Source organism: Penicillium concentricum (assembly GCF_028827145.1).
Source record: "Penicillium concentricum strain IBT 3081 chromosome Unknown utg000002l_segment0_segment0, whole genome shotgun sequence".
Classification (NCBI taxonomy): domain Eukaryota; kingdom Fungi; phylum Ascomycota; class Eurotiomycetes; order Eurotiales; family Aspergillaceae; genus Penicillium; species Penicillium concentricum.
The window spans coordinates 8,116,149-8,132,755 of NW_026622755.1; the positions used below are offsets into that span (position 1 = coordinate 8,116,149).

The window sequence follows — 16,607 nt, forward strand, 5'->3', positions numbered from 1 at the left end:
CGATCGGACCCATTATATCCATGCGAGCAGGCTCCACGTATTTCTATCTGCTTGGACTTGATTAGCAGAGCGTGTAAACACAAGGATAGCCAAGCATAGCACCTCGATCTGGGAAGGACATGTGGAATGGAATCCGCATGCCCCCTGGCTTGGTTGAGGCCCTTTGACATCTGATTTGCTCGGCAAAGAGATCTGGTTACCGGGCATCATACGAGATCTCGAAGTCAGATGGATCGAGAATGCTCCCAATGATGGAGTTGATGGAATGCGGGCCCATTCTTGAAGGTCGCTTGGAGACGCAGGGGAATCCGGTGAATGTGAGGCAGAATGCTGATAGACTATCTGATATTATTGAGAGACATTGAAAGAGGAACGAAGGGGCAGTTTTAGGGTTTGGGTCTGGCCCTAAGATATTGGGCTTCTCGTCTTATGGAGAGTTCCAAACCCAGTGAACGGCAAACGGACATTTTGAATGGTCCTGCTTACTCCAGGGCTTAATATCTGGCTGACAATTCAAACTTATAACAGTAGAATCTACTATGGCAAGAGGGGCGAAGAAAAGAATCCGATCAAGTAATACCATCCATTCCATGGGACAAAGGGGTTTTCGGGTCTGAATAATGAATGCAAAAATAGACATGTCCTTGAAGCAAAGAGCCAAGGGGAGAAGGATAATATTAAACAACTTAAAACCATGCACAGGCAGAGAATCATACCGCCAGCGAAGAGAGAAAAGGGCGGACCTGTGCAAGGCATGCAATAAGAATGTATATCGACAAGGTAACAATACAAGGATTGAAGGGGCATTAGGACGTAGGTCGACTGAAGAGAATAGAAAAGCGATAGATGCCGAAGTCATATGGGCGTGAGCAGTCATCGGATGTCTGGTCAGGACCAGAAGCTAAGAGGTAAGGGAAGGCATTACTTCCTCTTGCTCATCACCTTGGTAATGGCATGTCGGATGATTGTTCCTGCCTTTTCAATCTCTTTCTTGGTGAGACCGGTAGTGACGCACACCTTCAGGGCTGGCGGGACAATCTGCTTGGGCTCGAAGTTGTCCTCGAGAGTCTTCAGCCGCGTAATGAGAACACCATTGGCAAGAGACTGCGAGAACATTAGAGATGGACTTGGAAGAGGATTAGAACGGAAGAAAATGTAATACATACCTCATCGACGGCATCTTGAAGTAAGAACTGCTGGTCGTTGGCTGTAAGCCGCTTAGCAGCCACAACCTCGGGCTTGATGACCAGGATGAGAATAGGGTTCTCAGGCGAGCTGGTGCAGTAAACCCAGTCACTCCGGGGATCTAACTGAGCCCGCATGGCCTTGGTGAGTTCCCGAAGTTGTGTCACTGTCTCGGGGTTGTTCTGGAGGATGTTGATGGTGGCACTGGCAGTAGTCGAGAGCAGAGCGGGAAGCGCGGCGGAGAAGGTATAGGCAGCGGCCGAAATACGCTGGTGGTGAACAATCTCCTCTGAACCAGCACAGAAGCCACCACCAGCAACGAGAGGACCGGCCAGTGACCCCACGATCATATCAACCTCGGCAGCATCGACGTTCTGGTGCTCCGTGATACCACGGCCAGTGCGTCCCAAAACACCGAAAGACCAGGTCTCATCAAGGATCAGACGGAACTTGTACTTGAGTCTGAGTTCGATCTGCGATAGTTGTAAGCACTGCAAATTCATGGTTCAAGTTTAACGGGTCACATACTATCTTGGGCAAGTCCGCCATGTCGCCATAAGACTCAAACAGACCCTCCGTGATAATAAATCTGCGAGTCAAAGGCTTCCGGGCTTGCTCCTTGGTGACCTTCGCGAGCACGCGCTCCAGATCCTCCATGTCATTATGCTCATACCACCGGACAATGCTTCGAGAGATCTGAATACCCTTGCGAATCGCAAAGCTAACCCCCTTATCCGCGACGATAATGTCACCCCGCTTCGAGAAAGCAGGAATAACACTGGAAATGGTCGAGAAGGCCTGGGAGTAGATGATGCAAGCTGTGGTTCCCAGGAACGCTGCCACGTCATCTTCTGTCTTCATGTGAACATCCTGTGTGCCGTAGAACCCACGGGGTCCGCAGGGACCAACTCCATAAGCGCGGAGTGTCTGGATTGCCTGTTCCTTGAGGGACTCATTCGTATTGAAATTGTAGAAGTTGAAGGAGCCGAGGTTCATAACGGTGCGGCCGTTGGCCAGTTTCGATTTTGGGCCTACAGGGCTGCAGATCCCAATTTCATCTGTCAGTAAAATGTCCGCAAAGTGCGCCAGGCAGAAGCAATAGGAACGGGGGGTACGATACCCAACAATCACGGTTCGCTTATCAACTTCCATCTCTTCCAAGGTTGTCGGGTTCCCAACGAGGGGTTCAGGGGTCCATTCATCCACGAGATCATCAATCTCATCTTCTGTGAGTGGTACAACGCCCGGTTTGGTCGAATACTTGGGCGCTAGCAAATATCGCACGGCGAAAAGGAAGAGGAATAATTCGACAGCAGAACGAATTGGATCATCTTGATAGCTTGATTTCACGTAGCGGAGGAAGATTGCGGAGCCAGGCACACGGTGAAATAGATCCGCGAGTTCGTGCAGATATTCGGTAAGAATACGCTGGGTCTCCTGGAGATCCATGGCGGAGGGTTAAAGAGAGAGTGGTGTGGTGCACCAGGCCAGCGGGATACGCGGAATGCAATAGGTCAAAAGGAGGCGCGAAAGACGGGTGCTGACTCGTAGAAGTTGGGGTGAAGATGAAACGGGAGGCTCGGAGTCCTGGGGACCTCCGTGCCACGTGACCTATAGAATTACATGTGCTTGGGACAATCTGATTTTGAAATTAGGGATTACGACATGAATTATAAGAATTTCGCGAAAGCAATGCAATTTAATCCCGGTAGAAGTGTAAATAAAACAAGCAAAGAAAGCTGGAAAAACGAAGGTAAACCCCCGAGGATGGCTTGGAAGACCCCTTCATACAAGCGTCATGCCACAAACAATATTTGGAAGCAACCATTCATTAAGATCAAATTGTGCGCCGATGAGTTCAGAAAGATGCAGCGAATTTTAATAAACGCATAACTTTGTACAAAGCATTCCCATGTCGTTTCGCCACATTAGATGGACCACTTGCCGTTGCCTGCTGAGGGCGTCGGGGCAGCGCTTGAGCTGTAGGCCTTCCCGGGAAGGTTATTGCCGGTGTACCAGGAGACAGTGTCATTGAGTCCGTGATCAAGTGGCTGGAGGAGGCCAATCGCGTCTTCTTTGGAGACACCGAGTGAGTCCCAGAGGCCGCCCGACAGAACGCTATTCAATGACCCCGTATTACGCAGGACGACAGGCGCAGCGATAATCACGATGAAGATGAGGAGCATGGTAAAGTAGAGAATGGCGAAGCGCACAACGCGTCTCTTGCGAAGCTTGGACTGCTTGAGAGAATAGATGGGAGGGCGAATTTGAGAGCTAGAAGGAGGTCCGGTTAGTACTATAGGTATTGAGAGACCGGGATAAAAAGATACGTACCTTGGGCGCAGCCAAAACAGGATGACCGAATGGAAGGTGTCCACATATGGAATGGCGAGAGCCGGGAGCATGGCAAACAGGAGAATATGGCCGAGGAAGAAATCGTTGGCGAAATAACCGAGTTCGGTGATCTTGCACAGGAATTCACGTCCAGGCTGAGAGAGGGAGTGCCAACCCATGCCGTACCATTTGCCAGTCCACCATGCAATATTAGATTGATCGTTCTTGAATTCACGAGTCAATGCAAGGGAGATGATAACCTTGTAGATGAAGCGCTGGAGAGCCATCGCAGCGATCATTCCAGAGATGGTGCGGGGCCAGCTGAGGGATTCAAGGAAGAACATGGCCAGGAATAGGAGCAGGAACACAATCACGGCGATGGCATGGGCAATAGCTGCGAGAACGGCACCGAACTTCTTGCAACACATGCCAAAGACTGGGCCCATACAGCAGGCCATGCCGAAGAACATGCCTGCGACACCGGCATTGACACCTACGGGAGCGAAACCGACAATCGCAACGCGAAGAATAGGATTCGCAGCCCACTTGACATCATCGGAGTACATTGTCCGGGAGTTGATATAGAGGTACGGGATCAGTGTGGCAGCAACGCCGAGTAGAGGCGAAATGATTTCGCTGAAGAAGATGTTGGTGATGTGCGCTCTGGGAATATCACCCGAGCCTTTCTCCGATGGAACACCAAGGACTTTGCGCTTGTAACCAGTGATGCGAGTACGCGAAAGGCGACAGAAGCCGATCCAGGAGGAAGCATGGGATCGGGAGTTACCGCGAGAAAGCCAGCGGATGTAGTCACGGTAATCGATAAAGAAGTCGGTCCAGGCAAACTGGTGTGGGTTGAACAGGAAAGGCGAGATGCAGAGGGCGAGTAGAGAAACCCAGAACCAGATCAAAGCGGGAGTCCAGACCGTCGTGGTACTGAACAACAACATCAGCAGCAGGCGAGCCCCCAAGTAAATTGAGGGACCAGCAAATCGCGAGTAGAGGACACCGAATGGGATGCGGGCAGTTGCGAAACCACGACCCGTACCAATGTATCGCGCACCTCCGAAAGACAAGTTCTGATGCACGGCGTTGGCATAGATCTGACAGACGAACACCTCGAACATGAACGAAAGTGAACCGAAGTGCTTGGCCAGACGAGTAGCCATACGCCACACTCCCCTCTCGGTCAACTCTTGGACGGCAAGAGGAACGAATGAGATGAAGAACACGATGAAAATTGAGATAACACAGCGATTGACCCAGTTAAGGATGGGGATCAGGTTGGCGCAAAGAGTGGGCGCAAGTGGATCGGTGATAGGCAAGTCCGAGTTGTAACGGCACATGATGGTCTCATGCTTCAGGGCACCAAGGTTGATTAGGACAAACATGAACATTTGCACAGAAAGCATAATGAACATATTGTTCAAATGGAAACCAGGGTGAGCATAGTAGAATGAGAGGAAGCGATCGAGGGGAAGTTGAGTACCGAGATAGTAGTACTCTCGGGATAGCATCTGTTCACCCATACCAGTGCCAATCTTCGTAGTGAAGTTGAGAATGGATCCGAAACCGAGATCACGACCCTTACCACACTGATAGTATTCACAATGCTTGATGCGACCTCCGCGGAGAACGGCATTCATACCAGCGTAAATATCCTCGTTCAGGTGCAATCCTTTCTGGGCTTTGGAAACACCGCCACGGGTGGTCATGAAAGTGCCGTTCAAGAAATCGGGATGACCATAATGCAGCTTGCCACCGACTTGGGCAAGTGTACGAGCGAAGAGGGTACCGAACGTTTGTTCCTTAGACGCGGCAACATCACCGAGCATACCGACGCTCTCAGAGAAAATGTATTCGCGGGCTCCCAGGATGGCAACAGGGTTCTCCTCAGGCGAGGCAATTCCAGGGGTGTACGGAGAAACATTGTCGGTGGTCAATTCCTCAAACTCGGCCAGCACACTGCGAATCTTCAAACATTCTTCAAGGTAGTTGTCTTGATTAGCGTCAATGAGCTGGATGTATTCACCACGGTAGAAGATGATGGCATGGTTCTGGTTGTCGGACTTTCCGTCTCCGAGAATGGGGTTTCCAGAAAGCTGAATTCTGAACTTGGGCTTGCGCATGTTGTTCTCGAGAAGTTCACAGTGGCCATCGATCAAGGCTGAGTACAGACGAGGTTCTTCGCCTTCATTGACAGGCGGCTCCTCATCCAGGTATGCAATCTGCAGGTCGGGGTAAGCCCGGAGCAAGAATTCGGTGTTCTCACGTTCGTCCTTGCTGAACTTGGCGTAGCGCTGCATGGAGACACAGATGCGGAACTTGCGGCGAGCCATGCGCTCAAGCTCGCGCTCAAGCTTCTCCGAGTTGCCACCAAACATCTGGACAACCTCGGGGTTCTCGACGCGGTAGAGCAGCTTGATAGCACGGCTGTAGTTCATGAAACCAGACACAGTTCTGTACAAGGTCTGAGATCGGAGGGAAGCCCAGATTCTTGTGCGGAGGGTGTATTCGGGAGCAGCAGACTTGAAACCGATGCAGTAGAAAGGAAGATCATCCACCTTGCTCTTGGCGGCATCTTTCTCGGGCTTTTCGTAATCGCCATTAAACTGCGAAGTCTCGTCGGCTAGAATCTTGGTGTCCTTGACGAAGCAATCCCACTCGTGAGGGTGCAGTTGCTTGAGGTATTCGAGCAGGGTCACACGGGAGTAAGGCTCATCTTCACGGATAATCTCACGGAGCGATAGGAGGATCTTTTCACTGTAGTGAGGGATCAGGACGGTGAAGGTGGGCATGTTGTCAACGGGGAGAGGCTCAGGCATAGGCGTGGAGAGCGATTGCGCGAAGAACGAGATACGGCGCTCCGCTTCACTTCCCTGGGGGAAGAACTCAGTCTTGAAAGATTGATCTTCCTGCGACACGAAGAAGGTCGGGGCGCGAAGAGTGCGCTTGCCTTCCTGCTCAGAGGGAACCTGGTGGTACAACAACTTCTGCACATGGTCGATGGCCAGAAGGTGCTCACGGTACATGGAAATAATGATAGCATTCCAAACCTGGGAGATCAAAACCTTAGGCTTGTATTTGATCTCCATATCGGTAGTGGCGAGCACCTTGGAGTAGATACGCTTGGGTAGTCGGGAGAAGATGTTCCTCCAGGGTGACCAAATTGACACACCCAAGTAGAATGAACGCGCCACAGAGAAGATGGTGTTACAAATAATGTACCACAGATAACTGTCCAGGAAGAAGAGTGTCAAGTCCATGAACGCCATCAGGCCCAGCAAGATCTGAGGCTGTCGGTGGCAGAGTGCGTTGCCAATGTATTTCGCGCCAGTGCACTGATGGATCTGCATTGGAGACAGGATTCGGATGGGATCCTTGAAAGATAGCGTCAAGAAGAAGTAAGATTCCGCCAACTTGGCACCGAACACACAAACCCATAGGCCATATGACATCCACATGTCGTTACCTGAAAGACGAGGGAAACTAGCCGTGAAGGTCTGACTGGCAACATATTGTCGTCCACCTTTCTTCATGTAGTTGCCGAACAGCGCACCCAGCGGCCGGATGGCGAAGAAAGCAGCTGTAAGAATTGCAAGAACAAAGTGGACAATACCCAGAGCGAGGCCAATGCCATCTATGGTCTTGGTTGACAGCGACTTCATCGTGGGCAAGATGCTGAAGATCACGATGCCAGGTGCCAGGTTGATTATGAAAACGACAATGAGGAAGATGAAGCGCTTTCGTAGGTGCTGCGCTCCAGCCCAACGTCGGGGAACGTACATCCATTCACAAATGGTGGCTAGAATCTGAATGAAGGAGACCAGAGCACCACCGAAACCGACGGCGGCGAGATATTTGGGCGTGCTTGGCTTGTTGTCAAGCTGCTGTTGGTAGTTGATAGTATACAAGGTCGGAGCGTTGTAAGCAGTGAAGAACCAGAAGGCACCCAGGTGGATAACCCAGATACGGTTGAAGTTCGTGATCATATGGAACCAGGAGCGAGTTTCCATGTAAGTCTTGAAGAAGGCCTTCTTCCAGACCACATCCTTCAGCTTGGGCCATCTTTCGGCGATAGGAATATCGACCAGGCGTGTCTTGTCCTCAAAGCTGATGCGCTCAATACCTTCCGGGTACCAGAACAGCTGGTTCATATCATCATAACCAATGATTTTGTTGTGATCATGCTCACGACGAACGTACTTGCCGTCCACGATCTCATATCCCTGATCCCGACAGTAGTGGTACAGAGGAGTGATGATCTCATTCAGGTAGGTGAATTCCTCCACTGGTTCAACGCGAGCCTGACATTCCGGCGAAGTGTAGTAGTCGTCGGCACACTTGAAGATGAAACAGATACATTCCGGCAGGAATCGGACCTGGTTGGCTTCACCCCAGATCAGAAGATATAGAGCAATTTGACGGGCCCGATCGTGCTGGGACATGCGGTTCATGCGAGACTTCCACCGGTATTCTGCGGCTTCCAAACTGTTATCTCCTTCCAAAGCCTCAAGTGTCTCCTCTTCGTTCTCGGGGTTCTTTTTGGCGGCCTTGGCTGCAGCCCTACGAGCTTTCCGCGTCTTGCGATCCGCCTTACCGAGCTTCATGTTGGCAAAACCAACAGCATCATCGAGGTCGAGATGGGCGGCGAAATACCACCGGCGGTAATTCGCGTTTTGACCACCGATGTAGTCGGCATGGATGGAGAGAAGTGCCTGGTTCGGCGTCATGCGCGAGGCACGAGAGTCCAACATAGTCATCATGTGGTCATACATGTTTCGCATGCTGTCTCGCTGGAAGCCAAACTTGTTGACCAGATCGAGGAAGATATCCTCGAGCTCCTCCTTCGAGAGGGGGATCTGGGCGTCAGAGGTCCAGGCTGGGTAAGGCTCACGCGAGCGCTGGCCAGCGGGAAGGGCGTTGCCGTAGTCCATTCCGTAGACAGGAGTCGAAGCACCAGATGATCGATTGGCTCCGTAGGAGATCTGGGAGGAAGGAGGACGGTAGCCACCACGACCGCCGTACTGGCTGTCTGAGTAGCTGTTGTACCGTTCGTCTCCACGACCATAGTAGTCCATGTCTGCAGCACGCGCAGTCTCGGACTTCATTGTGAAATCGCTGAAGGTCTCGGAATCCTCCTCGGAATCATTGCCTCGGCGGCCTCGGCCATATTCCCCTTGTCCCTGGTCGTAGTATTGGTCGTGGCCTGCACCCCCAGCAGCACCGGCGGCGGCGCCGTAGTACTGGTCTTGGTGTCCGGCCTCGTAATATCCTCCGTCAGCGTATCCGTGGCCTGCATCCGCGTGGGGTGCACCATCCGCATGGGCTGGGTCAGCCGCGTGACCACCATCTGCTCCGTAGTAGCCATGACTGTTCCCCCTGTCAGCTCGTCCATTACTCAACCTTCTCTAGCCAGGAGTGGTCATACCCTTGGTCATAATAGCCTCCATCACCGTATCCTTGGTTGTCATAATAACCCTGGGCATGTTCGTCCTGGTAGTAAGAGTCACCATGAGCTTGACCATGTGCCTGCCCTTGCTGTTGCTGGGGGGCATAGCCATCGTCATAGTGGCCTCCGCCTGCGTAGCCCGACATGACGAGCGAGTCGCGATCGATTTGTTGCTAAGAACTCTGCTGCTGGAATTAGCTCCAGATGTTCAAAGGCTGTCGGATCGCCTTAGACCAATCTCACCTCAACCGGGACCATTCAATTTATTCTTTTGTTCGGGAGGTCGAATTAATGCAGCATGGATGTAGCAAGATAAAATGCTCGGGAAACAAATGCGTTATCTTGAGAACCCAAGCGAAGGTGTGTCGAACGAGTCTCAGACTCTGTAACGAATGACGAGGGTTTCCCTATTCCCACGAAAAGGAAGGTGCAATGGATATTTTTTTAAGAGCAAAGCAACCTCCCTCCTATCTTTCTTTCGTCAAAAAAGAAAGAACACGAAAGGTAGCAAATAGAAGGAGTGATGGAAACAAAAAAGCGAATGGAAGGGGGTTGGAAAGGGAAGACGAGAAAATGCTTGTTATTTTTGGGATTCGGGGGGTGGTGCTCTGTTGTCTTGAGAGTAATTTACCGTCATCTTACACCTAGAAAGGGTACGTGTCAGACTTCCAGGTACTGAATACCTCTTCCCAGTATGGTTGGCCCCTATCTTTCCCAGGTACTGATTACCACCCCTTTGTTTACCATACGTGGCGCATTAAGTTTGACCTAGACTTTCCAGCCTTGGGTCTCTCTCTCTCTCTCTCTCCCTGATCGTCCATTTTAGAATTACCGTTATTGTCCGACTGTATTTACTGTGTTTCCCTGATCAACTTTCAATTTCCAATCTCCTTCTCCAATGACAGTCTACCTCGGGCACTCGGAATCCAAGGGAGTCTCGACGGCCCCTGAAACTTGCCCCACTATAACCAGCCAATATGTAATCAGGTAACAAATAATGTGGCCGGGAGTGTATTTCCCGAGATACCTATGGAACTGTTTCCAAAATTGGAATTCTTGTTATGGCGACCACTTGGTATGTAGGGATAGCGCCCCCCAGCACTGTTTTTCATTCCTCGTTACTCCGTACTGGGTACTGCGTATACACTTCTAGACTTGGCTCTCATACTTCGGAGCTTCTACTCCGTACAATGTACGTATGCTTATCTATCTGCTTAGGTGGCAACTGTTTCTACATAATCATATGTGACCAGTATCAATTCCAATGTTTTATAATTTAGTCTCTTCAACATGATTTGATGTTCAGATAAAATTAATCTCAAATCTGAGCTCAGATGGTTGGTCATGGACGTGTTCTCAACTCTTGTTCCATGGCTCTCAAGCGACAGGAACCATGTCTTTCCAAGGTTACTTTCCACACTGCTTATGCTCTTTATATTTTTATATTTTTACAATATATATTATTGTTAATCTCCACGATCTTCCACTCTTTTTGCTGCTTTCATCATAGTGATCGATCACAGACTTTTTTTTACTCCGTTTTAGTGTTTTAGCGTACGGCTGATTTGCCACCGCAATACAAGTGTCTCAAATTGTAGTCGATCAGTTCCATGTGTATTACATTTGGCTTTCCACTGCCGGCTATTTTCAAGCTAAATGTGGCTGGCCTTCGATATTACAGTATCGCACAGTGGACACCGTACCAGAAAACCTGAAAGCGTCTGTCTCTAGCCACAAGTTGAGCTCGCTAACGTTCCAAGGTTTGAAAACTCAATCGGCTTTGTCTATATTTATCTTTTGATGGGTATATACCCAATCTCCAGACCTCAACCTCACACATATATTCTTATAGAGATACCATATCAGCTCCGATGAAATATGAACTTGAACTGTGTATCTGAACCAGTTAATACTGTGTATACAGAGCTAGTAACTTTGTGTTCGAAAAAGATCTCCACCCTCAAGAGGATTTCATCTTGTCCACACACACTAAGTGGATCATCAATTGCTTTTTTCTTAATTCTTTCGGGTGAGCCTCGACCAAGAGGCATACAATATTGTACGCAGTAGTGAAGCTACTGCGCAATCAAGCCAGTGCTTATCGGGTATGTTGTGGCACCTAGTAGCGGTTACAACATATACTTGCAGCATTATTAGTTTGCAACCAGATTATTTGTACCTTGTACGCCCTGATACGGCGGATGCAGGATCGCGCAGGAACGACACATCAGCTGCATAAAGGAAGCCGATCTTCGACATCTGGTCTCCGTTCTCTGTGGATTTGACTGTCTATCCACCTTACGGAGTACGGAGTCCTGGGGTCTTTATTATTGACAGTTACCCGCTGACATCTCAGGTCGATAGCGAACGCATGTTGTACTTCGTATGTAATCCAAAAATAACCTGCCGACGGAGAAATTAGACTTAAAAGGTCTAGTCAGCGATCACTAGCCGGTAGGCGTGCCCTAGTGTCGCACATTTATTGTACTGATTGCTACGTATTGACCCGCCTTTCAATACTTCGTACACCACACTAGCACAATCCTCAAATGTGGCTAAATAATATCGAGCAAATGCTCATAATTATTTATGAAGACAGCATACCCATTATATTTATTTAAAAAAATGGCTTGCTTGCATCTAGGGGGAGCCACTGGCGTCGATGGCTACTTTTGGCGTTTCTAGAACCCCATACAAGCTCTTCTATAGTTGTTTTCGGCTCTAGCCCCTGAATAGGGTGTACATTAAACGTTAGCACCGGCTCCCCGTGGATGGATTTCAACCTCTACGGAGTACTCCATAGCTCGTCATTATTAAGGTCGAATAATTATATGCACAGGAGCTGATCGCAAGACCTTGGACTCTGATTCAAAGTAATTAGGGGGGCTGTGACTCCTGGCTCCGGGCGCCTCCACATTCTATATGCATCGTAATCAGGACCCAACCATGACCCCTGTTTTTGAAGTCGTAGTTGTGTCCATATATACCTGAAAGGCCCCAAATGGTGATATGTCGATATTATAAGTTCTGTTTGAACTTGCCACGTGATTTGTACGTTGAATCTTACGCCAATTGGAGGCCACGGGGTTCAAACGAGGGATTACCCGCCATTTCACATAAGCAGTTAGTTCATAGTAAAACAAAATACATAGCACATACAACATCCCATTTTTTCTCCCCAAATATTACATATGTAATACTGTGTTATATCTCTACAGGGTTTATGTCAAGCTTCGCCGTTGTCCTTGGGTAATGGATGTGTACTCTGTACCAATAATAGCGATCTCTCAACATACCATACTAAACAATAATACTCATATTAAGAATTAAACCTCAATTATGGTACATCTCTTCCAAAGTTCATTTTATGGTGCCCTCTTTCCCTGTGTGGCTCTATCATATACTCATCAGGACTAGCAAAATGAATTCATTGAGGACTCCAGGTAGCCAAATTTCGCATGAAGATCTACATAGATCATTTATTTCTGCCATTTTCAATATCAAGGTCATATTATTTGTGCCTCACCTCTATTGAAGCTATATCACACCTTAACAACTGAAATGAATAACGGATTGCTATATCCAGTTCGAGAAGAATGTTCACCAGTGAAGCCAAGCCCGTTTACAGATGCAGGACGATTGGCATAACCTCTCAGCCAATCGCAGATTATTACCAGATCAGATTCCAGATTTGTACTCCGTACAACCAGCAAAGCAGATAAGCTCCACTATTTGCTGGGAGGCAAGGGGACGGCGATCTTCATTGGCAGAGTGATGGAACGGCCCTTATTAACGTCCCTCTGCTGGGCATTAATCCAAGCCCCAGGAGGCAAACTTCAGCTGCAAGCCACGCGATACAATGTAGTTCTCCGTTTAGAATCGGCATGCTTCGGAAGTTCATCCATTCCGAGTGACGCTGGACGGGTGCCTCGCCAGGAACACTACCTGCAGCAAGGAGGTCCGGCCTGCTGGTACCTGAGATCTCCGCAGGTCTATGTACTATCCTCGCATTAGACAGTCTCTGTGGTTTATGGGCTCTTTGTGCTGGTTATGACAGGATGTCCAGCAAAAGCTTGATTTTTTTTAATTTTCTTTTTCTCTCTTCCCGATGTCCATGTGTACTTGCAATATATCCCGTCTAGATCAAACGGTGTTATTTACGGACTATGGCTTCTTCAATGCCGTCCTTTAGTGGACGATTCTGGGACTTGACATAAAGTATGGTCGACGCGTAATTAACTAGTTAGTTACCTAGGTACGTAGCTAGGGCCGACCCTCCGGGCCGGCCTCGTACTAAAAAGAAAACATTAGAGAGTTAGCCAGTTTATTATATTAAGACTAAATATTAAAGAAAAAGCGAGAGGCCCCCCGTTAACGTATTCGGTAACCGAGCTGGACACGCAAGCGAGCTGGGCAACCCGAAACACCATAGTAAATGCGATATATTCTACACTTGTATCTCAACAACCACGCATTTCTTTTATTTCCTTATTTGTCGATAGCCATTGATAAGGCTTACTAGTACTATATGTCAATTTCAAGCAAATTAAGACGCTATAATATCATCATTGCAAAAATTACTGATAATTACGTTACTAAGAGCTAGAAATATATATATTTCAATCAATAGGTTATAGAAACCCTCAAAACCCTCTAAAAGCGCTATAAAACACCTAAATAGTATTGAACTAGAAGTAAAAGTCCCTAAAGACTACCGTTGTTGAGATATCAAGTTGTAATATATCGCATTCACTATAGTGTTTTGGGGTGTCCAGCTCGCTTGCGTGTCCAGCTCGGTTACCGAATACATTAACTAACTAAATAACCAGGCCAAAAGATCATAACAACAATCGGAGTGTCCGATTGTCGTTGTAGTGGTATATATCCTAGGCCCTAACATCCGTTAGGGACCATAAGCCGTGGTCTTTCCGCTGTCCCCCAGGATATGGTGTAATCCAGGGGAACAGCGGAAAAACCACGATTGTACGTGGTGTTGTGGGAGATGATCATGGTATTTCCGTATAGGCGGTTTTATAGATCTAATTAGGACTAGTGCTATATGTCTCACTAGGTTTAGCGCATGATTGTCCCGTTCTAGAAACATCGTAGGGTGGATACATCGAACTAGGCGGGATCTCGACAATCTACCGACCGATTGACCTACAAGGCAATGAAAATTCCGCATATAGGTCGGTATATTTGAATAAGGAGAAACGCCTTATTTTATGCGAAGTGATGATTCTGGTGAAAGCTGAACGAGACCCGATATAGATTCGGAACTACCGACAAAGAGCTTGTTCTGATTCAGCGACTTGACGGTGATAGTCATCTAGAATAGCGGATCCTATTTAATAGGGGGCTTATAAATAATATAGCGAGAACCAATTGACTATGTTACTTGCGATGTGGTACTTGGAAATGCTGGCATCCAAAGGGGACTGGAGATTGGAATACGTGGAAGGGAGAAGATTTGCGTCCTGTAGAGAGGGTTCTGTATTAGAAAGGGAGAGTTGTAGTATATACACCTAATGGTGACTAGAAGTACTATAACTGATGACGGTCGTAGCCTGCTGAGTGCAGGAAGCAGACAGGATCGGAAAAGAGGAATATGACCAAGAAACTGAGTTATCAACACGAGTGGGTGGGCGTGGGCGCCTAATCTTTCACCGCCATCAACATCAACGGGTACCAAGATCGATATAGTAAGTCTACATAATATAGCTACTTATTTATATAGATGTTTACCCATGGTCATAGACGCCGCGTAGGAGCGCGGGCCCCATAGGGCCTTATGCTGAACCCACGAAGAGCTGACGGTTGTCATGCGTCATAGCAAAATTTTGATTATGTTTGCCTCGCAGACCTACGATGGTGATGAGCTCGTTAGAGTCAGCCACTCTTTTTGTTACTCAGCATTTGACCGTCCCTTTTCTCTTGTCTATCTTGCCACGATGGCGACACGTATCCTTGAAGATCCACGCGACCCCGATCACAACGTCCGGATTTACGACAATGATGGAGCCCTGCTGGCAGGTAAGCAAAGCTCACTATGCAAGCGAGACTAGAGAATGCGAGAACTCCAGCCAGTAATGTTACATCGACAGCCTTTCGGGTCAGCCCAGACTCAAGCGACAGATACCATACTTCCGAGATGTTGTATCGCTACTGTAGCATGATATTCATCTTCCAGAACCAGTCAGAGTGGTCGATCTTTTACCTGCATGCAAATGGAGTCCATGGCCAGGCGCTCCGTGTTCAAGCTCGAGTCCCCATTTCACCGGGCAACTATATTGTCCTTGATAAAGGTGGGTAAGCGTTGGAACGTCCGTGAATGCTGGCGTTTCTGATGGCAGCTGCGTCATGCTGGCAGACAGTCGCCAACGGCGCATGTCGACTCGTCCCCCCTACTCTATGCATTCCTCATTTTCTATCAGTTTCTAAAACTGTACAGGAGGGCAACCGATCACCGTTCAGCTCATCACTCAGACCGCCCCACGCCGAGTTCGCACTCGAGACTACCGCACTGGATCGGCAGGACAGAACGAAAGAGACCGACTGGTACGTTGGCTTGGAAATAGCGAGAAAGGCATACGTATTTCTTGTGGCTAATCATTTCTACAGCAGAAAAAGTTCCGGGATGGCCTTCGGACAAGAGACACTCATTGTGTAATTTCTGGGCCCCCATTGATCCCCGATGCACAAGACCCATTTCAGACGATGGAAGCCAGCCACATCTTTCCTACAAGCATGATCCAGGAGTGGAACAGAAATAACTACAAAGGTAATTGGATTACCGACGACAGCCCTTCGAGTGAAATCGGAGAGAGTGGCCTCTATTCTCTGCAAAATGGGCTGCTTCTTGATAAGACTGTTCATAGTTATTTCGATGATTTCAAACTAGGGATCGACCCGGATGTAAGCTTCTCTTGAAATTGTAGCATACTCTTTTTTCTGCATCGAAACTGATATTTCACAAACATAGGCAGGCTACATAATAATCATCTTTCGGGGAGACACGGCAAAACTCGGAGGGAAATGCCTCAAGGACTCTGCCAGACACGGTACCAACCCAAGAAACCGAGTCTGTGTACATCTCCTGCGTTGGCATCTAAGGATGTGCGTGTATCGAAATTTGAAGGTCAACGCCGATATTCAGGCCGTGTGGGAAGATGACCTTGGCAGCGATGATGTAGGCCAGATCCTCGAGCAGCCAGATGCTGGACACAGGATGGAGGTAGAGTTGTTCACGCGTCTGGGAGAACGAGTGGCTTAGACGCAAAAACATGCCACCAACGGTCTGGATCAAATACATCGCACTGGAATCCTATCTAACTATTATCGCCATGCTACCAGAATACTTCGCCCCTTGGTATCTGCACACAGCCCCAAATTTTAGACCAAATTATTGGTCAGCTTGATCATTTGGCGTGTGGCTTATGTGCGGCCAGGTGAGGCACACCCGGGTGTGAAATGGGCAAGAGCCGCATTAGCCCCGAGCGACCGGGGGCAGACACTGTTTAGAGACCCCCAAACCTGTCGATCAACACGCAATCTGAGACATATGTAAACTCATCAGGGTAGAAAACTCGCTGTAGTGCTGCATGATTTATTTTATTCTCATTTCCTAACTCCTTCC

The 16,607-nt window shown here is 48.5% G+C and overlaps 3 protein-coding genes across 3 annotated transcripts; 1 reads left to right on the forward strand and 2 right to left on the reverse strand.

Moving 5' to 3' along the window:
- Nucleotides 1-921: 921 nt before the first annotated feature.
- On the reverse strand, nucleotides 922-2,634 carry lcbA (serine C-palmitoyltransferase subunit lcbA; the record flags this gene model as incomplete). The annotated part of the gene is made up of 3 exons (XM_056724531.1): nucleotides 922-1,104; nucleotides 1,167-1,658; nucleotides 1,714-2,634. 3 exons carry the CDS (start codon nucleotides 2,632-2,634, stop codon nucleotides 922-924), a joined length of 1,596 nt encoding a protein of 531 aa, XP_056580781.1.
- A 479-nt stretch (nucleotides 2,635-3,113) lies between these two features.
- On the reverse strand, nucleotides 3,114-9,117 carry N7517_006802 (Glycosyl transferase family 48; the record flags this gene model as incomplete). The annotated part of the gene is made up of 3 exons (XM_056724532.1): nucleotides 3,114-3,459; nucleotides 3,520-8,892; nucleotides 8,951-9,117. 3 exons carry the CDS (start codon nucleotides 9,115-9,117, stop codon nucleotides 3,114-3,116), a joined length of 5,886 nt encoding a protein of 1,961 aa, XP_056580782.1.
- A 5,805-nt stretch (nucleotides 9,118-14,922) lies between these two features.
- On the forward strand, nucleotides 14,923-16,244 carry N7517_006803 (HNH endonuclease signature motif containing protein; the record flags this gene model as incomplete). Its single annotated transcript, XM_056724533.1, has 5 exons — nucleotides 14,923-15,004; nucleotides 15,076-15,276; nucleotides 15,423-15,529; nucleotides 15,593-15,886; nucleotides 15,954-16,244. The coding sequence occupies 5 exons, from the start codon at nucleotides 14,923-14,925 to the stop codon at nucleotides 16,242-16,244; spliced, it is 975 nt and encodes a 324-aa protein (XP_056580783.1).
- Nucleotides 16,245-16,607: the final 363 nt, after the last annotated feature.